The sequence below is a fragment of the Charadrius vociferus genome, unplaced genomic scaffold, assembly GCF_000708025.1.
Source record: "Charadrius vociferus isolate BGI_N301 unplaced genomic scaffold, ASM70802v2 scaffold19, whole genome shotgun sequence".
Taxonomy (NCBI): Eukaryota; Metazoa; Chordata; class Aves; order Charadriiformes; family Charadriidae; genus Charadrius; species Charadrius vociferus.
Window position 1 is genome coordinate 7,717 of NW_009650173.1, and position 23,746 is coordinate 31,462.

The 23,746-nt window shown below is 35.9% G+C and overlaps 1 protein-coding gene across 1 annotated transcript in view; it reads right to left on the reverse strand.

The window, feature by feature from the left end:
* Positions 1–1,339: 1,339 nt before the first annotated feature.
* MRVI1 (murine retrovirus integration site 1 homolog) overlaps positions 1,340–23,746 on the reverse strand; it is a 38,646-nt gene continuing 16,239 nt past the window's right edge. Inside the window, exons 8-20 of the mRNA XM_009892646.1 lie at positions 22,012–22,599; positions 19,671–19,749; positions 16,725–16,845; positions 13,936–13,966; positions 12,689–12,829; positions 9,740–9,871; positions 8,812–8,953; positions 8,090–8,139; positions 6,060–6,167; positions 4,845–4,912; positions 3,938–4,051; positions 2,879–3,010; positions 1,340–1,580 (exon numbers count right to left, since the gene is read on the reverse strand). Coding sequence (XP_009890948.1) covers positions 1,340–1,580; positions 2,879–3,010; positions 3,938–4,051; positions 4,845–4,912; positions 6,060–6,167; positions 8,090–8,139; positions 8,812–8,953; positions 9,740–9,871; positions 12,689–12,829; positions 13,936–13,966; positions 16,725–16,845; positions 19,671–19,749; positions 22,012–22,599 — 1,947 coding nt within the window. The remainder of the gene's footprint in view (positions 1,581–2,878; positions 3,011–3,937; positions 4,052–4,844; positions 4,913–6,059; positions 6,168–8,089; positions 8,140–8,811; positions 8,954–9,739; positions 9,872–12,688; positions 12,830–13,935; positions 13,967–16,724; positions 16,846–19,670; positions 19,750–22,011; positions 22,600–23,746) is intronic.

Genomic DNA, 23,746 nt, shown 5'->3' on the forward strand with positions numbered 1-23,746 from the left:
GTCTCAGCCCTAGGTGGTGTGGTTCTTTACAGATAATGGTTTCACCATTTTGAAATTGTTTGTCTAAAAATTTCAGGATTTCACATTCTTGTGTAAGAACTCGCAACTCCTAAATAGGCAGAACTACTAAAAAATCTGTGCAGAAGATTAATCTATCATGTCCTGATAGTTGAGCTTTGAAAGCATATCAGAACAGTTATATACTTGGCATCAGATTCTCAAAATGAACCACTAAAACCATGCAGTGACCTATTCAAAGTCCACCCTGCTTTCAGGTCCTGATTCATCTAGGCACTGGTAGGGTTTTGGCTGTATGCAGAACTGTGTTCCTAGTGCAGATCTCAAAGGATATCTGTTTCCAGTGTTAGCAGTAAGGCGGAGTCCACTTACTGTGATCACCTGTATACACAGTTTTGAAGACTTTTTTTTCTTTTTTTTTTCTTTTTTTTTTTAAAATAAAGAATCGAAGATTTCTTCCCACGTCCAAGACTGCTGTATTTTGGGCTTGGGCAACACATCTAACCTTCCAGACAGCAACTAGTCTTTGCTGCAACCAGTAGTGACTCTGAGTGGCATATGCAAACTTGTTGCAAAGCGTGTCCCCTTGATACATCAGAAGTTTCCAGATTTTTTTGACAACATCAACTGTGTCACCTAGACCTCATTTTAGGTTTGTTGTGCATCCCATTAAAAAAAAAAAAGTGGTGGTCCCATTCTTAAAGTATATCATAAAACACATTTATGCATGTACTTAGTATTCCATTTAAATTATTTTACCAATAATTCCTCTTATAAAATTACTTTATCAGCAAGGCATTTGGTCTGATAATACGATTCTAACCTTCCATAGAAGACTTTCTATTTCTACCCAATAATCATGAAAAAGGAAATTAATTAGACTCTTAAAACCCAAAGGACTTAAATGCCATTAGTACTTCCATGATCACCACTAAATTCAGGAAATGCAAAGTAAAGCACTAACTGCAAATGCAGGTTTTACAATTTTCTTCAAAATCACAGCAGAGATGTCAATGTCCTGTGCAAATCATTCTTTTAAATATCTTGCTGCTTGCTGATTACTGCCACAACCTTATCATGATTCAACATTCCTTTATTTGTATCAGTCATTTACAATAAGAGGACAGACAGGATTATTTATCAGATTGTCATTTTGGCAAGGTATGTTCACAATGTATGCCCAAACCTGATGGTGTGGAGTAACTCACTTGTCTAACAGATCACATTTAACAACCATAAAGATGACTAAGCACTACCTTTAACAACTGTGTTCTAATATGCATACTTGCTCAGGTACCATAAATACATGGTTGTTCCTTTATTATTCAGTGCGTTGCTCATGTTGAAATCCTGAGTTCCACCAGGAATATTGATGGGCAGCCGAACAGCTGGCCTTCCCTTCAGGTCCCTCTGATTTTTCATCACAGGAGTTGTATGAATGGTAGATTCCCAACACCACAGCAAAAATGATTATCGCAGCCACTACAAGCCATACCACATTCCAGTGTTTACACAGTTTGGGGTACAGTATATGTAAATAATTAATGATGACTTCAAGTCTGCTGTAAAATTAAAAGAAAACTGTTATATATTAATCATATGCAAATTTATTATCTTAAGCTTTTCAATTAGAGAAGTTTCATAGATATATGGTGCACCACCTTTCTTCCAAATAAGAACACCCTGTCAAAGAAGAATCAGACTGTTAAGTTCTTTTAAGAAGAGCTGTACACTCAGATATGGGTCAAATTTGCAAGATGGCTGAAGACCGTAAACTTGACTTCTATTTCTCCCACCTGTCAACTGGCAAATCTCAGAGCTTGATGTAATGTGAAATTCTGCACTGTTCATAGCTTGCTCAACTAAACTAAGCATTAGAACACGTTGTAGACATTTCTTTCTAAGAGTTTCATGACTAGGGAGATGGCTGTCCTTCTGTACACGGCTGAAATCTCAAATTAACAGATGTTTATAACCATAATGGTTACGGAATGGCAATGAATTCTTCTGGATAAGGATTCCTACCTTAGCTTGTGATGAGACATATTACTTGCTTTGGCCAGCATTAAATTCCTCTCTAATGCAAAAGTCTCTTTGCTTCTAAAATGCAGGAAATTGCAGGTATATTCAATTGGGTGGTAGAACCACCGAGGAGACTCAATAACCAACTCTAAGAAAAGTTGAAAATTTCAGAAAAGTTTTCCAGTTAGGCATTAAAGGCATCAGGTAAAACAATAAGCAGAGGATTCAAAAGTCCCCAGTATAGACAAAGAGCATTGGGTGTGGATGAATGCAATAAACATGTCACTCTGCTGAAAGGCAGGAACTCCAGCATAGTGCTGTTCTGCTGCGTCTACACAGCTTCCAGAGAAAGTAGGCACCTGCCTGTTCAAGTCAGAGCAAATCCAACATAGCTGAGGAGCGTGTCTTAATCCGCATTCATCTTGTAGATGTACTGCAAGACTCACCTGGGAGGACCCTTTGGGAATGACACATGGCACAAATACGGGCATCAGATTCCTGAATAACAACTTTCATGAGACAATGCATGCCTACTGAGACATACATTCTGGTATCTGAAGAACTTTTGTGGAATATTTTTTACTTCAAATCAAAACCAAACCCCATCAAGATGAAGCATCTTGATGCCAACATACAATTTTAGTTGAAATATCAAAATAAAAAGTTTTTCAACTATGTTATCTTGGAATATGCCTTCCTGTGAAAATACTGTTATTTTAAATATGCTTCCCTAAACTGGAAGAAAACATGTCAAGATAACAGTATAAAACACTTGGTTGGGTACCACAAATAGAAAAAGTGGCTCCTCTTGTATGGACGTATCACACCACTGTCTCACCTGCTTTTCAGGTTTTTTATCTCATCTTCATTTTCACTTTCTTCATGTTCATCATGACTTTCTTTTGGTGTCTCTTCATCTTCTTCCTTCAGTTCCTGAAGTTCTTTGGTTTTCTTCAAGCCTTCCTGATAGCTTTAACAGACAAAACATTTTTCTTAATCTAGCATGCTGTATAAGCCTGATCCTGTGTAATGAAAAATTAGGTTTTTATGTTACAGGCAATAAGACACAAGTAGCAGTGTTGCAGCACTCAGACAAGAGTAAAAACTAGCTAAAGAACATGAGTATGGCACACAGACAGCCACCCTCCCTTAACAGAGGATTTTATTAGCTCTGTTACCAAATTTATCATCTTGAAAAAGAAAAAGAGGTGTTACAGTCCTCAGCAGAGCACAACTTTTGTCTATTGTAAAGGAGGTGGTAAGTACTTCTCTATTATTTTTCAATCCTTTTGAACACGCTTTAGATATTTTATTTTCCTGAAGAGTAAGTGCAAATCAATGCTAAAGATAGATGGCTTGTTGGATTTTGGATTCTGTGGGAAAGGATCAAAATTTTTGTCTCAGTCTTCACATAATTCAACATACTTTGCTTGACATTCAGAAACAGATCCCAAAGCTGTTAATAGACCCAAAACATGCCATGTAAAGCACTTTGTGACATTAACGACATCAGTTTACTGCAAAAGTGGATACCTACTCTTTACTCATTTCCATCTAAACTTTTCAGAATAAACACTTTAGAAAGCTGTTTTGAATTATCCTATCGTGAAGCTGAACACTATTGATGTAAGAACACCACTCAACTCAGAATCTCTGATATAACTGCTCTCCCACAGTTTGGCTAACACTAATAAAGGACAAAAGTGAACAGCTATGATGCAAATACAATGAGCGAAGCTCACTCACAATGCTTCCCACATTGCTTCAATTATGACCATCTTGTAGGAGCTTATATCAATTATGTCACTAATTTTGCATTTAAAATTACATTGTGAAAACATATGTCCTCATCTGGTAGCACATATTCACAGATTTAGTTCACATAAAATATTCCCACCCTTTGTTATATGCTTCCTCTTCTATCTTGGCCTTAGTTTCAGGACTGATTTCTTCCAACCCGCTCTGTGTCAGCACAGAAGTAGAGGTTTCACAGTCAGGCTCAGTCTTACCACTGCCAAGACAAAAGAAACAGGCAAATAGCAAATAACACCACTGAAATGTCCCATTTAAACTTCTAGAATCTAACCCTTTTTGTAGGCCTTATTTTTCTTGCACTAAAATCAGTGGCAGAATAATCCATCCTGATTGACACCATCTGTGGGCAATGGATTTTCTCTCAGGAAGTCATATTAACAGTAGACATTATTTTCACTTGGACTTCAAACACATCATGAATATAAGCTTGAAGTGCTTAAATATACAAAACTCTGCTGAACTAGGTAATCTTACACTACTATAGTAGCTGTCCCATGCATACATACTTACACTCAAACTTGATTTTCAAGTTCTACTTCTGTTACTTCTTGTAGAACAGCTTGAGTGTGCCTTCTGTTCTCATCCCAGTCTCACATCTTTTCATATCGCCCATCTTTCTGTTCTATTACTACAGAAACTTTACATTTCAAGAACTTCTATAAAATTAAATTACGTGTCTGTTGAAGGCAGGCTTACTCAAATGTGTAAATGTATAATCTACTGCTGCAGTTTTACTTGAGTTCTAATGATCATAGCAGGCTCAATTTAGTTCTGATACTGCTTGTAAACTCTTCGAATGTGAAAAGAACAATATGAAGGTGACATAGTAAAATACAGTTACCAGACTGTGAATCAACCTAAGTCAATATTGTGTCACTGTTTTCAATACCTTATGCTTTGGTATAACTTCTGTCAGGAAAGACAGAAATGATATCATTTTCATTTCATACCTGGATTTAATAGGTAATGAGATGACCTAGAGAACTCACTTTTCTAAAAGTGCTGGCAGAACAGGAGTAGATGTTAGATTGCTCTTTCCATTACTAGGTGATTCAGACTGTAAGTGAAAAACAGCAATAAATGTTACATCCATGATTAATTTCAAATGAGTCTTCAGTAAAATGACAAAGTCAACGTGCTGCTTAGGTTTTCTTCCCACACCCATGAGCAAGGTATCTTTAACATGGAGCTTCCAAATTACTCCTACTAACCACAGTAAACAATGGACTTGCACACTAAGCAGAATTTTCTGCGACATTCCCTTCTATCCTGCTTATTTTTTCCAAGAAGAGTCTTTCTTCATATATTGATCGCTGAACAATAAAATTGCTCTATTGCTTCTCTCCATATTATCCTAGAAACATTAATTTGTTAATTAAGTTTTCAATGGAAAATTGTAAACAAAAATAAATTATAATAAACCATGGTAAATAACCACAGTTGGTTCCTGAAACAATTGACTCTGAGTACCTAATAACTAAATTGCACAAACAGATTGTCTCCTTAACACTAAAATGGACTTAGCTTCTCAGCTTATTTAAATAGCCCTACATTTTTAACAGAAAACTGCATAACTTTCAGGTTATGTGCCACCTTAGCTCATCTCTGGACCATCGGTATGCCTTGCAGTTTTCCTCCAAAGTATTTCTATAGATTTATTAGGTTCAGATTAGATTCTCATTTTATTTCTTAAAATTTTATAAACAAAAGTCAAGGCAAAGGGCTGATAGCTCCACTAATCTCACATCATCACAGAACTTCTAGATTTGTACCACATACATTTCTGTACATAAATGATATGCTTTTCTGTTTAGCGGACTTCTTGGCAATGAGGAGAAGCAATCCAATCATCTATCGATTCTAGTTAAAACTTCTCTCCTGCAGTGGACAACTATTTTTAATACTTCTTTCCAGTGTGTTACTACTGGTTAAAGGCAAATTGCCTAAACTAATGTCCAATGGCTCTGAATCACCAGCTAGCCCTATTCAGCTCTGTGTCCAAAGTGATCATTTATGGAGATAGATTCTGAAGGCATATGTCCCTTACACAACAGGAATTACCTTTGTCCATCCTTTTCACTAGGATGGAGTCAAAATAAATGAAACCAATGAAGGAGCTTACATTTTTTAGTAACTATGCCTTGGTCCTATGCAAAAGTGGTTTAGGCAAAAAGTTGTATCTTTAAACTGTGGCTTTCACTTACCAGGGAAGGCATTGAAGGTATGGGTGAAGCTGTTGGTGACTGACCAGGAATATTTAAGGAGTTAAATTTAGGAACAACAGCAACACTGACTCTCCTCCGAGGCATATTCTGTGACAAATAACATTTTTTTTTATATTATTATACAACAAGATAGGCTGAAGAACAATTCTATAAGTTAATAGGTGTGGCAAAGATGGGGGAAAGGAAAGTTGGGAGCAAAATTAAGATAAATGGCTGTTAGAGCTGTGGTTTTCCCCAAAACTTCCTCTAATACTGTCTGGTATGGCAAGTGCTTAGTGTGAAATGAGGTGGTGTACTGGGATGCTACACTTTTCTCTCCACAATGAAAGCCCAATACTGTAAGCCACGCAACAGATATGTTCTGAGCTGTTATTGTCAGTTCTTATTAGAGGCTATTATATTGGTTAAACCAGATGTATAATGATACTGGGAAAAGTGCCAGTGTCACAATGACTGGCAAATAATGAAGTTACACACGAAACTCTTCTCCTGCTATGTACCCATTATGATATACTGAACCCACTATGACATATTAATTATCTCTAAACCTACAAATGATAACTAACAGAAACAATAATATCCATTCCCTCTGTGAAAGAACAGAGCCTTCTCCACCATCCTTGAATTGTTAGACATCTATTTAGCATCATGTGACATTGCTTACATTTTCCAAAGACCATGGAAATTTTTTATATGATAAACACATGCTAGCTTTACACAATATATTCTAGCTCAAGTATAGATCATATAAGGTTTTGCTGTCATTAGGTAAGTAGCCAAATACTTCATCCTATGACATACATCTAGGGAAATCCACTGAGTAAAAAAATCCAAGCACATATAGCATCTAACAGCTTCAACTTCGTGCACATGCAAACACTTCTAAGAGTCTGCTCTAGGTAACTTTACAGGAAAGTAGTTAAACACAGATTTACTAAATATATAGAAGGAGTCACCTACTCTATGATCGTGGTTCTAGACAAAAGCAACTATAGTTATTCATTAATGACAGAGGTTTATCTAATGTCCTCCAGAAAAACTATACTGGACAGTCTGCAGCCATGTTAGGCAGGCCATTCTAGTGTGTTTTGGTTTGGTTTGGTTTGGGTTTTTTTCCCCCTTCTTTATTATTTGGACTTGCAATTTTCCTAGTTAAATTTCATCTTTTTTTTGCGACCTCTGTTTCAACTTCTCTGGTTCTCATTCTGACATCCAGTCTTGACCTCAGCACGCTCTGTACTCTAATTCTTTCTATCCAGCACTCAGAGGTAGCAGGAACAAACTAAACCTAAAGAACTACAACCCAAGCAAATAAAAATACAGAAAGAAATAATAGAAAGAATATAATGCCTTTGACCACCAAATTTCATAATGGTTACATTGGGACCCGGCTGTCTCAAATCACTGGCTGTTTTAGGAAGTTTTGTAATAAACTTGATCTCCAACACTTGGAAGTTTTGCAGAAATGGAACACTGGCCATGTTAAACTTATTAATTGGTCAGGCCAAAACAATCTGAAATAATCTCTCATGCTGAATGCTTTGTCAAACCAAACAAGAAAAATGACCCCCACTTAAAAATAACTATTTACATCTAAGCTACTCTGAACATGATATAATTCTTAAGATAACAAAAATGGTATGATCATGGAATCCTGAATCATATAGTAAGTTTTGATCCAATGTTCAGCTTCCTCACTGAGGAACCAGAATACAACATAGGACCTAAGCCACTCTCTGGAGCACAGGTATGTGGCCTGGAATACAATTATTCTTAAATAAATACGTCCTTTTATTATTTATAGCTTCACAGCAAGCATTATCATTATTGCACAAAGTCATACTTCATCATGTATCCAAACTTACAAAGCACTTGCACTAAATTACATGAACAATATTGAGGATTTACTAGCACTGTTTTGAACACAACCTATAAAAGTGGGTGTATGTAGACAAAGAAATTTCACTACATAAAATGTTCACTTCATTTTCTTTATATTGTAGAAATACCTTTCCAACAGTAAGAGACATGGATCTAGATGAGCGAGGTACTCCATCTTCTGCATAAAAATATTAGATAAAAAACCAGTCTTAGACTATAAGAGTATATATAAATAATATTAATAAATTAATAAAATTAATTAATAATATTTCAAACTCTGATATAGCACATTTATACAAGGTCTGCAGTGACTGCATATTTATCTGTCATACAGTTCTGGTCTCAGTTACACCTCCAGAAGAAATCTGAAATAATTGTGAAAAAATTGAACCATTACTGTCTTTACTGAGACCAGGCAAAAGCCCACTATTTGCTTCTATATGTAAGTTTTTGCAAAAGAAAATACTCATATTTCAGTTTCCAGTAAACTAGGAAAGAAAAGGTTTAAAAAAGAAAAAATCCTTTTAATAATGAAATTTTGCCATCATCTGTCACATAAGAGGTATTTGTGTTAAAACTGTGCAAGCTACACATATGTGCAAGAGGCCAATGAAAATGTCATTGGATCTCATCAAAATTCAGTAAGTAACAGTGACTTTAAATTACTGTGCTATAGCCTTAAGTATGGCTTATATTAAATATTTTAACTGTTACATCTATAACTTTTTGAAATCTACTCCTGTAGATCAGAACTTCACGAACAGGTTTCATGATATTTCACTTTTTAGCCCTAATAGCTCCAACATCTCTCTGTATAGAGGCAAGACAAACAATTTTTTTTTTTTTTTACCAGATGCACCATAGCTTCTGCTAGAATTCTGATTGGCAAGTTTCTTGAACTCCATTAGTTCCGCATGATCCTTTTCGTATGTTCTTTTCAAATTTTCCACATACTGCATCATTACTTCTGTTGCCTTTGACATACGCTTCTCCTAAGGAAGAAAAGAGGGGAATACTCAGGTAAACACTACACTTCTCAAACAGATCATTTGCCTCTATGTGTATGTTCCTTGTCAGGGCTAAATCTGGAATGGTTGTTCTTATAGAAATATTGGTACATCCATGAAAAAAAATTCCTAGGCTAATTGGAACAAAAATGCACATGCATTCATATATATCCACAGAATATCATAATTTATGTTGTCATGTTTTACAATATATATATATATTACAAGTCTGTCTGTGTGCCTGTCTTACTAGTTATGTGGTATACGTACATTTGTTTTCAAACCCTTGAAGGTCTTAGTCACTGGCATCAGTCTTGTTACTTTAGTGGGAAGAGGCAACAGTCTTGAACCTGGGAGGGTATTGCTGTGTTCTCACTTATACTTGTTCTGTTCTTATATGCTTTATAGTTGTCTGACTAAGCTATTGCCAAAGGAAGGTGACTGAACTAGATGAGCTTTGTGACCCAGAAAAGTCAGCTTACTCATGCTGTGCTGATTTTAATTAAGTTTCTTGTGATGCAGCTATAGTTCTGAATTATATATATGCTCCTATTGCACAGACGTTGAATGGCTTCATGGATAATCCTCTTCTGTTTGAACTCTATTTCCAGACTGAAATGCTGTCTTATCTGACACTACAATAAAAATCTTTAATCTGTCAAAATGACAAATAAAATTCAAAGGGCTAATATAACCTCCAGCTATGACTGAAAAAGAGAAGGAGTGAACATGTGCAGCCAGGATACGTGTTAGACACAAGGATGTTCTCACCTGGCGAACGGCTCCAACCATCTCAGCACGACTAGATAGTCTAGCAGCTAAGCGCCGCAGAACAGCAATATCCTCCAAGAGCTTCTGGTAAGCTTCTCTGTGTTCATAGTGATGCCATAAGTGAGCTGAAGACTGAAGTGAAAATACATAAGCTTTATTGTCATGTCTTGCCCCTTTTCATTCAGCCACAGAAGTGGGCTAGAGATGTGTAGGCACAACTACGCATGGACAAGTTAGCCCCAGAGAAGAGCCACCACTACCAGCAGATATAACCCAGAGAGTGCTGCTGCTCTGTTTCAGAATGGTGCTTCACTGCATACTGCAGGCACACTTTTCAAGGAGTTAAAGAGGGCCAAGCACATTTGCAATACTTTTCCTTTAATGATGAGTCAGTCCTTGCTACCTGTGACCTTTACAAATGCCAAGTTTATTTGAACTAGTACCTACAAATGATTGCCAAAACACAAAGAACATTTTAATTTGCTGGGCACAAGGTGTTACAAAGGCCATTTATTCTCTTTCAGTTCCATATTACTTCACTTATGTGGAAAATAAGACATTATAGTATCAAGCATTCCAAAAGTAAAAGAATAATAAAAAATAATATGGCTTGTAAATCAAATGGCAATTGCAATTTCTTAGCCAATTTTTGTCAATCAATACACACATTTATGCGCTGGATTCATACAGTCACTTTATAGCTCACACTAATACTGGAAAGCATCAAAGCATGTAACTTCCTTGGGATTAGTTACCAAAAGCAAGAGAGAATTTAGATGTTATATTAGTCAAAGCCTTAGTGAACACCTCTACATTGAATGAGTTTTCTGTTGACAGAAAAGTTTGATATGAGAAAACCTGATAGAATTTGGTTCAGACTTACAGGCAGACTTTGTGATGCTGGATGATTCCTATATTCTCAAAGTGCATTTTCAGGATGCACCAGTTTTGGCAATGAGGCTGTCTTAAGCAATTAATCACTGTTTTGCCATTCACACAATTTTCCCTCTGACCAGCTGCATTATGCCCCAGTTGTCTGCAACCCCTCACTTGTGTTACTGCAAGAGTAAGTCAACGCATTGAAATGATGTGTGAAAAGAATAACCTCTCCTCCTCCTCCTCTTTTTCTCCCCTCCTTCAAAAGAAGGGAGTGATGTGCAGTAACTTTGAGTAGTCATTTGAGAAACTGCATTTGTATTGCAAATCTTTGCTATATAAATACAGCCAAGAGACTGATGAATCTGCCACAACAACAGCTGCAAAACGACGACTACAAAAAATTCTTAAACCTATTTATCACTGAAGGTAGTGTGATAATAAATTCCAGCCAAAATTTGACTGCAAGACCCAAGGAGGCACAAGGGAATCTGAGAAAAACATGCACAGAATTTCAGATTTTCAGGTTTTTCTTGGCAACTGTAACCTGCGTATTTTCTCAAACAAATCTGATGTTCGTGTAAATCAGTTCATGTCTTGAAGTTGGGTTTTTGAATAAAACATCGATTATCACAAAATTGATAAAAAAAAATCACAAAGACTGGTAAAACTGTCATTGAGCCATATAACATCTGCCTGTCCTACAGAAATGAAGATAACCTCCCACTGAGATTAGAACAGGTCTATGTCTAATACGATACAGATTATACAGAAGGCGTGACTTAATTTAATTGCTTGTTAGTTCATTCAATTGTACAGAACAAAAGTTTTTATATGAATGACAGGTTCCATTTTGTTATAAATTACATTAAAAAGCTTGTAAAAGCCAGACTGTAGCATGTGAACTGCATAAAGGAGGAAAAAGCTGATCATATCTGTCCCATGCTGGCAACATGGTCCTCAGTGCCTAATCAAGAGAAACACATGTCAAGTCTAACAGACTTTTTTTTTTTCAGTTTTAAGAGTCCTTATACACTAGTTGTAAAAATGTGCATGCATACAAAATGTTATAATAAATAAACCCCTGAGATTTACTAGGTTGTCTCTGACTGTTCTTTAAAAAACAGAGAACAGAGGGAAAAGCAGCAAAATATTCAAAACTTTTTTTTTTTTCAGATTTGAAATTCCAGATGAAAAGATGTAAATACCTTCTTTTTTTTTAAAATTGTATCCTTTCTTTCCTGATGATGTTCTTGATAAAGTAAATGGGAGAATCATATGTTCTCCTAACTATTTCTCAAAAGTATGGCAGCGCCTCCTTGTAATATGCGAATTGGGTCTACAGGTATTTCATTTAGAAGCATGGTATCTAGGCGTCCCTTCCTTTTTTGCACAAAAACGTGTGCAGCATGTAAGTTGTCACATCTCAAAGACGTATTTGTCATTTCAGTTAGAAAATCCAGAGAAAGCTGGCAAGGACTGAAAATTACTGCTAATAAAAGAACATCAGGGGCAGCTAACATGAAAGAGTATTCAGGCCCATAACCTGATCCTGAGATTGCATGTATTCCTTAAGTAATCCTCACCGTTTCCTTTCCTATACTGCCTTCTGTTATCTGCAGTTAAGAAGTCTTTCAAGTCACAAATCTCAAGACTCAGGCTTCAGATCATTTCAGTATCTCACCTAACCGCACACCTCAAATTTACTGCTAAAGAAGGTCTTGCCCAAGAAAGCATGGATCGGTGCCCAAATTGCAGCTCTGAATGCTCTTAGGTTTGTCACAGGCTCATTCCAAGAATTAAACAGCAAATTCATAGTATTTATTCCTGAATTCTGTTAGACGTAGGGCAACATCATCTATGCATTCCCAGCAATGGTGGCCCACTCTGGCAGAAAACACTGTCTCTTGTGTAGAGTGGTAGGCAGCTTCGGTAAGGACTTCTAACAGCAGAAAATTAAGCTTTGGGCCTGAATTTAAAATAGGTACAAGCAAGCATAGCCACAAATAGTTCAAATGTGTGTGCACTTTCATGTACGCTATCATTCAGAAAAAGCATTATTTGTTTTCTTACCGTAATGGCTGCTTTAAAATTTTCCAGTTCCTTCTCAGCATTCTCTTCAGTAAGATTTCTTTCTCTCTCTGCTTGGTTAATTCTAGATTCCAACGTATAACTATCATTTCTAAAGGCCAAGGAAAGTTGTACAAATACATTCTGTTTGGATTAAAAAGGGGCATTTTTAAGTACGTGTGACAGCAAAGTAAACTTCCAATAACAACTTATGAATAAGATATGTGTTTAACAAACTTAAATAAGTGCTTAAATAAGTATTGAAACAGAAAATTGAAAATATTTTTTAAGTTTAATTGTTTCAAAAATCACTTCTCTTTACTTCCTCTAAAATATGAATAAATGTGCTGCTGCCCCTTTTTCTGAATGTTTTTCTGGGAGATCAGTAGAGCAGAGACACAATGAAGGAAGTAGCCTACCAGAACTATCAGAATCACAATGGATCTGTTTTCTAGCTGGACTTCCTCCAAGGGTCCCCAAGGTTTTTAAACAGATAGTCTGTGCAGAGGAAGTCCAGGGATGAGCTCACCATTAGCATTGTTTTACCTAAGCGATAAACACCTACCACTGAAGCCAGCAAAAGATTAAGTGCTAACATTTTTATTTTCTTGCACCCTGCTTTTAAAGATTGTTTCTTTCTTTACCAGATACATTATTTCTTAGGATTAATACTTTGCAAAGCACAGGCACCAACAGTTCCATCAGAATGGAGCTATGTAAATAAAGATCTTTTTCTTCACCAGTATGTGAAAAAAAAGAAGAAGGAAAGTCAACAAGCTAAAGAGCAACCTACAAAAAAAAATTATCGGCTTGAACTGAAAAAGTAAAAATTCTGTAAACTAACTTCAAGATATCATCAAAAACTGCCCCAAAGCTCCTATTGGCCAATACAAAAATGCAATTTAACTCATTTAATTTCTGGTCTCATTTAATCTCAAATTTTAACTGCTTTAAGTATATTATAATAATTTCCAAAATCAATGCATATTTTATTAAAAAGAATGCATAACAAGTGGTTTGCTTATTTCTACTCCAAGTCTTTTTACATTTTATATTGCCTGGGACAATTGCCCATATTTCATAAAATTGTGATTTTGATTGAGCTCAATATGTTTTTTTTCTGAGAAATATTTTCGGACACACCACACATGCCCCCCCATTGCCTGGTTCTAATAACCACCCTTAAACTTACAGTAACCACTTAAAATTGAGGCATATGTCTAAAATAACGAGTTTAAGAACATACTTACCTCAACTTCTTTTTCAGTAAGTGGAGGGGAGCTAGAAATAAAAGCAAAAAATTCACATTTTAATTAGTTTTGCCTCTAAACACAAAGCTACTGTAATATTCACTCAAAAAGAACAACAAAAGACATCCTCCCCTTAAATATTTTATGGTTTCTTTTGGTGAAACCAGTATTTAATTAATTCAATTGTACTTGTTATGGCTAAACCCTATGGGTTTTTTTTAAAGCAACAGCACAGTATCACTTGAGTATTGGCAAAAACATACCAAAGTTTCTGGCAACTGCAAATACTGCTATGTGCACTACATTGTGATAAATTGTGAGTACAAGAGCAAGACAGAAGGTACATTTTTGGAGTTGCGAGTGACAATATGCTATACTTTGGATTATTATTCAAGGTCCCTTCCAACCTAAACCATTCTATGATTCTATTCTATGATTATCTTTACCTGTTTTCCTTCTGTTAACAGTTGAAACCTCATGAAGATGATGATCACAGATAATCACAGATGGCCAGAATTCAAAATCCAGCTCACTGTATACTAAGCTATCCTGTTTTGGCTGCTATCTTTGTTACAAGTTAGCTAACAATGACTCTGACCATGATTCTGACACTTACAAAATACATGTTTGAGTTTTATGAGTTTTCCACCACAAGAAAAATTACTGACTATACAAAAACTAGAAAAAGTTACCAAAATGCAGTTTCATAGAATACTATAAAAGAAATGAGATAGACAGAATATTATGTTGCAAGATTTCCCTTAAAGGCAGTCACCCCATGTGAATTTACAGGTTCTTATTCCCTGTAATTGATCCAAAACATCAGAGAGCTATTTCAGTTTTATGCCAGTGAACAGAGACGAGAAACATCTGAAAGAAATGACAGGAGCTGTACATACAAATTCTAGTGGATGCCAGCGATTGGAGTTGTGGTTGACAGTATCATGTACTGTGCAGACATTATACTTTCAGAAAATTCAAATTTAGTGCAATATTCATTGCATCATTAATCCCAAATATAGAAATCAATGCATCTGGCATCAAAAAGCAGCAGATTTTTCTTGTTGGGTAGAATAACAGAGTAGTGACTAGAAGAAGGGAGGCCAGTGTGTCCCTTGTGTTGGAAAACCATTTTGTGCTTAAAGTATTAGTATTCATATTACTTAATGTTATTCTCAGAGGAAGCCTACTAGAAGGAGCAATATTCAAGCATCTGTATGTATTACATATCACAGCACAGACTGATAAAATTCGTGTCTTTCTTTGGCTGGGAACATTCTGAGAAATTTATATTAAGAGTAAAAAGTTATGTGTGTATTTATTCAATAGATTAAGCCAACTGATAAAAAAATATTACCTGAAAAACAGAAGATCTCTATATTGTCTGATCCTCAAAGCCAGTTCAGCATTTCCCTATTTTGTACTTAGCTAAGAAATTACTTTTTCAGTATTTGATTACAATCAAGCAATGGTGTCTTAGAACTTCTTCACCTCATGCATTCGTTTACATAAAATGTTGTATACAACAGTTCCTTCACAACAAATGTTAAATATTAATTTCATCTGCACAGAGAACACATATTGACTACTTCAAATGATTGAAGGCCTGTGGCATTTATAGTATAAAAACACATGAGTGAATTTAGGAATAGTTTTGGCAAAATGTGCTCGGGATTGTTTTAATGGCTACTAAGCATTTTTTTTTTATGGTTTTATTTCTCTCAAAGAAAAGGCTTATGCAGAAATATGGAAGAGGCTTAGCTTTATTCTAATGCAATACAAAATAAAATATGCTCAGTCTCTAAAGTTACAAGTGGTGCAAACTGTGCAAGGTGTGTGGTAATAAATGATTCATTTGAGCTTTTTTCCCTATATATTTCTTGTGCCAGAGCAAAATATTTTCTGAAGTTATGGACTTCTGTATCCTTTTAAACACAAACCTCCCCCTAAAAAGGAAAATGCCACTTAAATTCTGTCGAGAAAATGTTAAGCTTGGACAGCAGTAAACTCAAATTAGAATGAAAATTGGTATTTCTAGAGGTCTGGACAAACGCCTGGCAGGTATAGTCTGTTAAGACTCCACTTCAGAAGAGTATGGACCAGAGAATTCCCTTGCTATAGTTACATTGCATTGTGCAACAATAGCTCTAGTTTCTAATGATCTCTTGTATGGTGCTACCCTACGCATCTATAACATGCAGACGTACTGTTTCAGATTGCATAAGAGCAAAAGGAGAAGGTGTTAAGCAATCTGTTGATAAATGTGTACTTGCACAGCCCAAGATCAGGGAATTTGCCAGGGAGTCCTTCACCTATGATTGCAAAATAAACTCAATTTCCCTGAAAAATCATCACCTGTAGAAAACCTGCAGAATTCTTACATGCCCAAATTTTACCATTGGAAAGCATTATCTGGCCTGATTATTTTTCTGGGGGAAAGAAATACTAACATTTTCAACATGAATTTATATCTGCAGCAGCAATCCTGAAAACCAGGAGTGGACAGACCAGTAGAAAAATCTGTATAAAAATGTACTTGTGGCATGCAAGTTAGGTTTCAAACTTTTTCTGTAGAACTTACAATCTAATTTAAAAAGTTGGCCAGTTACTTGAAGTTGGCGCACTCCCCAAAATTTTTTCAGAAAAATCTGTGTTGCAGGTTTTAAGATGCAGCAATTTTTCTACTTATATGGATGCCCTATGACTGGAACTCCATAAAGGAAGTTCACTGGAAGCCATCAGTGTGCTTTCCCCCGGATGATGTCTTTCTACTTCTAATGAGCTTTTACCTTCCCGGAAGTGATTTGTGCACTCGTAGTTTTCGCAGCAATACATCAGGAATGCTGGGCATGACATCAGAGCTGTTCTTTGTCTCTTCCTCTTCAGTGGGAGAGGGGAGAGGCGAAGGGCCTAAAGACATTTTCAGATAAAAAAAATTCAATGTTATTTGAAAAGTCATGCATTAATAGTCAGCATCTCAGAGCCAATTAGGACTTTTTAGCCCAACTGTGTCCTTTTTAAAGTCAATGAGGATTTCACCCCAACTCTACTGGGAGCAAAAGTGAACAACAAGAAAAGGTCCATCCCTTCATGCAGAACGTTACTTCCTTTATTGCACATGGTGATACATCACTCATCTCACCTTTAATGCTAAAGATACCCTGTCTTCCTTTCAAGCAATGGCAACAGAAGTAATCAGTACAACTGTCATCTTTTATGTAAAAAGACTGAAGCAATACGCACTCTGACAGTCTCTAATGCACTGAAAAATAATTGTTGCATTAGTATTTTTCCTAGAATTCAGACTGAACCCAAATTCATTACTGGAACACCTAACCTAACATTTTGCATTTGTGCTTTACCAGTACAGTTACACCACTTTGGGAATATTTTAGCTTAGATTCTGTAATAGAGTACTGTTATTTTCTAAAGCTTTAAATGCCACCTGCCAAGTCTAGTATAATGCACTATACTACAGAGTTTGTGCAACATTTATGGTGATGAATCTACAACATGTACCTGTTTGCACTGCATGTTGATTGGAACAGGACATAAAGATTATAATTGCATTCTCTACTTCTGTAACTTTCATAAGGCCCAAGATATGGCTCAAACGTCTTTTAAAAAAATTCATGTTACTTAACTTTTTTATTTTCATTTTATTTAATTTCATATATAATAATTCCCTTATGTCCTTCTATCTTACCAGAATTTAATGAAGGGCTCTCCTATAGGAAAGTCAGGTTCCCCAGTCTGAATCTCAGACTTAGGAAGATATCTTTGTACAGCTCTCCTGTTCATCTGGCATAACAGGAAGATTCTTAGACTTGCAAAAAAAATAGTGGGAAAAAGCTCAAATTTTGTAAATGTGGAGAGCATTAATACAAAAGACAGAAAAGAATGGGAGATTCTTTCTAGCTACATTCTAGTTCTGTGCATTTCCTTTATATTTAAAAATTCCAGTATTTACTTAAGAACAGTCACATATGTCCCCATAAAAAGTCAGCCTGACATCACAATGTCTCCAGATCTAATATATCCCACTTACCTAAATTTCAGTAGATGCAAAGTTGCGTTTACTAAGATAATCACAATAACTTGGCATTTATAGCAAAACATGATGGAGCCTGTATATTTAATTCGTAGCAGTAATAATGAAGTAGCTGGCTATTTCCTATTGTTTAAGCAAAATTACTACTCCAGTTAAAAAGCACAGGGTGGCTTTTATGACAATGTAAGGAAGTAAGTCTCCCTAACAAATGAACTAAGGATTTGACCCCTAACTTCTTCTCCCCACTGAGGACAAGGAGCTGACTCTTCATGTTCTGGCTATCATTTCGATAAGTTAGTAGACTTCAAAAAGCTTGTGATGCTCATGAGATCTTGATTGAAAAGCTGGATAAAATAATGTCTAGCTTTTCATAAGGTTTTCCTCAAAAGTTTCAAATTTGCGAAAATTATTTAACAGGCGGGTAAAATGGCTATTTTACACTTTCAAACAGAGCCTGCTAAATAATTTCTGGGAAATGATCTCTTAGCAGAGTGACAGGAATAATATTACCATACCTAAGAATCCAAAGATATAGTCACCAAATACAGAAAGAGGACAAGAAGTCTCTTTTAATCATTCAGACTGAAGATGAGTCTGTTTCCGGAGATAACATGAAAAGTAATATCTTGGACATCTCCCCGTGCGACAGAAACTTTAAGGCTTTATAAAACAGTTCCAAAGTAAATCTAAGAACTGCTTTAGGAAAAATGGAAATTGTCTTTGGATCAAATCTTGAACAATCAGTTTCAGCTCCTTTCATATTAACCATCTACATTTCAGTTAATTTAATTCAGTTAAAAACACTCTGAACAAGCTCTGATTTAACTACTTCCAAACAGTTTTGGTTTAAATATATTCAATTGATTGCACAGCACTGCTGCTATTTAGTTCTTCCAGTTGTTTAATTGTCCTCAGGATTATATCTTTGCTCTTTGTTCCCATTCTGAATCTTTCTGAATACAGCCTACAGACATCAAATCTCATTTTCTTGTGTTAGATTGGAAAACACATTTGGTGCCAGATTTCTGTTTCCTCATTTATGTAGAGTTTTAAGCCTTTTTCTTATTAAAAATCATACAAATTGATCTACGCCCCCCCCCCCCCCCCCCCCCTCTCTCACACGACCGCGCACAATCCTTCAATCACATTTATGTCTCCTTTCTGGCCTTACTCTTACCTATCCACATTGACGTAGAGCTGTGGACCAGAAGTGAACATGCCATTCCAATATTTGCCACACATATACTAAAATAAAAAAGCAGGAATAAAGCATTCCATCTCTTGTTTATAGTTTCAAGCATCAAATTCACCCTTATGGCCACAATATCTTGCAGAGGTCAAATCTATTCAATCCGTCATTGCTGAAACATTCTTTCAGAAAGCCACTGAAACTTGAGACAGTCCTCCATCTATTAAGTACAAGCTAGACTCTGGCCAGGTACATATCTTTTCATTTGGTTGTAATAGTACCTACAGTATCTTCTTGGCTCAGATCATCAAGAAATTCAAATACTTCCATTATTAGCCTCTCTTATTCATCATTTACTACCTTCCTCCATGACTGCTTCATTACAACTACTATTGCAATTGAAGAAAAAGACTTTTTTTTTCCCTCCGTACTAGTCAATTATAAAAATCAGCGTACAACAAAGAAACACTCCTTCCAGCTTTTATGATACTGCACCTTTTTCCTGTTCAGCTGCTTCACTAAGTTCAGGAAGTTTAAGTCCAACTAAATTTTGATTTCTCATCAAAATATGCTCCTGTTAAGAAAAACAGTAACATTTCTAAGTAACGTAACTAGAAATTTCAATTTAAATATCCCTGCCACGTGAACACTAAATATAACATTTACTTTAGTTAATAAACATAGTGGATATTTATATTAAGTTACCGTCAGATGCTACATTGCATGGATACATGTACATTCACACATATGCTCTTGAATATTACATATTTCAGATTTCATAGATGCCTTATTTGGAAAAATTCCTGGTCATGCAAACATAGATTTGTAACATGTGCCCCTTAGTCAAGTAGAAAAATTGAGTTGTGGTAAATGAGGGTTTTAGGAAATGAGAGAAAAAAAAATATTTTAGATATAGCCATAGTAATAAGTAAGTATCCAAGACAGAAGAGAAAATCCAGAAAATCAGATACATGAGACTTTGTCACTTGGACTTATTCAGTAGAATGTATTCACACGAAAGCTTAGTATGATACAGGTGCAAGTCAATACTTCACTGTTATTGTACTCTGCCTCTATTCCTTACAGGTAGGGAAGAATGTACTTTCAAGGATTAAACCTTGTTATCTAATGTTTCCATCTCATTTTCTACTTTCATATTCTCAAATATGTTTAAAATTCACAAACATCTGCTTTTGTTTATAGGTAAATAATTCCCAATGGAGACACAGTTCAAATCTCACCTAATTGGAATTATATATCATGTTGTATTAATTTTTTTATTCTAACTATTATTTTTGCTTAACAGCTTCTAAGGACTTACAAAATTATATGGCTTAAGTGTCCCTATAATCAAAACTTCCAGTACATATATGATAAGAATATGTGTTATATAAAGAGGAAAAGATGAATCACTAAGCTGCCATTCCCAAGCAATACAATGGGAATAAATTAACCCAAGTGCAGAGTCTGAGGTCCCCACCTGTCAGCCCCATGTCCATCTTAAGATATTAACAGTCAAAGAAAATACTCTTATTAGGCTGTTAAGGAAAGTGACTACTACTTTTTTTTTTCTTTCAAAGGTCATTTTTTCCATACACACATGGTAGTTGCTTTATGATGGTGGTTTATAATTTGACATTTCTACTTTATTTTTTTCAATTTGCTAGTTAATTCTTAGGGTTTAATTCTTAATTTTTACCAATCATTTAGACAATTACTTAACAATGGATTAGTTTGTAGATTTCATAGTTCAAGTCTGTCCTTCAAGAAGATGACAGATTTGCACCATGTTAGAATTAGGAACTGTTAATCTGGCCAACCTCTACCTGCCCTTGCTTTCAGAAACACCCAGTTTTAAAACTGAACATTTTCAGACATTTTCTGAGAATGTTCAATAAGCAAAAAATCATACCAAAACATTTCCTGTCCCCCGAGATCCTGCAAATGTAATGTTACTGCAAAGGCTAGAATTCTTGGATGACAGGACTACTGCCCTTAGAAGGGAGAATGCCAACCAATACAGGACTCAAAAACACTCAGCTGAACAAAGTAAAAGTGATTTTTAAATCCAAGGGTTCACAAATAGTATATGATATGCAGAGGCTTGTACACCCTTAAACAAGAGTGTAGTAACCATCTCCAAACTTCAGTTAAAGATTTCTGTTTATTGCAGGTCTCAGCCCTCATACAGAAATCAATCAGTTAGTCAATATGTTGTGAGACCCTCTGGGTCTCAGGACATTCCGAAGAAGCAGAAAAACCATAGCACAGGGAAGCAAAGGAAGTAAAAGAGCATAAGTAACCCTTTTAAGGAGAATGTTGTTACATCCTGAGGACCAAAAGATTCTTCAGATCTAAAATTCTCTTCAGAAATGAAAATAGATCATTTTACTCCTAAGTATGTTTTGCAAATGACTGTTAATCAACTGCTTCCTGTTTATAGGTCATGTAAACGATGCAAAAGATGAGATATATTGTCGTTTAGACTCACCTTTCTGTCACAATGAAAGCAATTAGTACTTTCTTGACACCAGTATGACATTTTTTTTCTGGGGCCAAAACCTGCACGCGCAAGTATATGCACATGGATCTGTGCATACTGAAGAAGCCATAGTGCACTTGATGCGTATTTGAAGAGAGCTAAGAATAATTCCACAGAATTCACTTAAAGGATACAATTTACTAAAGTTGCAAAGGAAAAGCAGGATACAATACTGTATTGATTTTGCTGAAACTGTATTTCTTGCAACGATAAAAATAACGCTGAGCAAGCTGAAAGTTTAGTAAGATATGAAAATAACTTTAAACCAGGATACAGCTGATGACTAGGACTCACCTCTCTGAGCTTTGTCAATTTCTGCATTCGAACCGGTTGAACTTGGATTTGAAGGTCTTTGAATGCTTTTAATTGATTGCTGGATTTATTACCAACAACAAAGCTTTTATCTTCCTCAGATGGTAATTTTAAAGGTGTTCTGTCTTTCTGTCCAGGCTCCAAGCTGTCCCATGATACAGCCCGTAGTAGAGGAGGACGCAGTCCACAGAGTTTAAATTCTGGTTTACATGAAACTTTATGGTCCCTCATTTCTGGAACAGGAATTTTTAGCTTTGAGTCTATATTTCCTATTCCTGGTCCTGGTAGATGAGTTCTTAAAGGAACATCATTTGCTTTCTTCAGGAATGATTTTCCAAGTTCATTTTCACAAACATTCATGCAAGTGTTAAGAGATGTTCTGCCACCATCACCACCTGAAGCGGAGCATTTAGGTAAAGTATCCATATGTTTACGTGGATCAAAGTTTTCTTTTTGTTCTGAGAGCTTCTCTTTGGAGTTTTCAAAACCAGCAGAACGAGGAACCAATCTTCCCTGAGAAATCTTTCTTTGATCATTCTGCCTTCGATCATTTAATCCTTTTGCAGCATTCTGAAAGTAGAGGGACACTCATAAAACAGAGAAATAAGAGCAGATTCCTCTTTTCCCTGCCCAAGGACAGATTTTCACTGTAAAAAGCCATTTCCTTTGCAGTGACATATGCTTTTAAACATGTGCTGTTGACAAGAGAAATATTTTTTAAAAGGCACTTGAAAGAACACTGACCTGGGAATCTCTTCTCTGAACTTTTGAGATAACCTCCTCCCATTCCAGAGTCCATTATGGCAATCCTCATATAGTCAAGTTTCTCATCATCTTAATGTAAGGTTTGTCTGAATACACACCTTTAGCCCTGTATCTTATAGCACTGTTTCTTTCCTTTGATTGTTTTCTGTTAGTTCCTCACCTCCCAAGGGAAAAGAGCATGGGCTTGTACACAAAGTTAAAGCACACATTGTAATTTCTCTCTTCTTACTTTGTGTGCAGCACTATAGATTATAATTTGGCTGCAATCTCTACGGGAGAACTGGCAAAAAGAATGTGTGCCTATACCTTGGCTGCTTTGGTACAGAATCTGCATTTCATCTAAGGGCACCTGTGTCAGCAATTCAAGGCAACCAACATACAATCTAACTGTGGGCTCTGCCTTAGATATGTTGCTACTCCTTTCCTTTATAGTTACTGATCCAAAATTCTCCTGCCGTACTGTTTTTTGTAAGTATTGCCTAATCCGCTCACAGCAAAATCTCTTTAAAGGGCCATCTGATATTACCTAAAATATATTAGGAAGCACTCATATAAACTGTTCCACCAATAGTTGTGTGGAGCAGTAACATCCCATCAGTGGTGTGGAACACAAAGTAGAGTAACCTCTTCCACTGAACCAAAGGAGTCTGGAAGAGGATGTCTGTCTAAAACACCAGCATACACCGGAGTTGCTATTGTAGATATTTTTACTTTACTTATAAAGGTATTTAGTATATTGATTTTAATTGAGCTAGAGCAGGGTGCATGATAGGATGTAAAGGCTAGCTGTAACCACTGTCCTTCACCATATTTCCAGGTGCTTCACAATTTCTTAGAGCAGTATCATTTTTCTTTTCACTCAGTGAGCAGTCTTTTAGACTCTTTAATCACATAAATAAGTCATATGTGTGCTAAGACACACAGGCAAATTTTGTTCGACACTTAACATGAA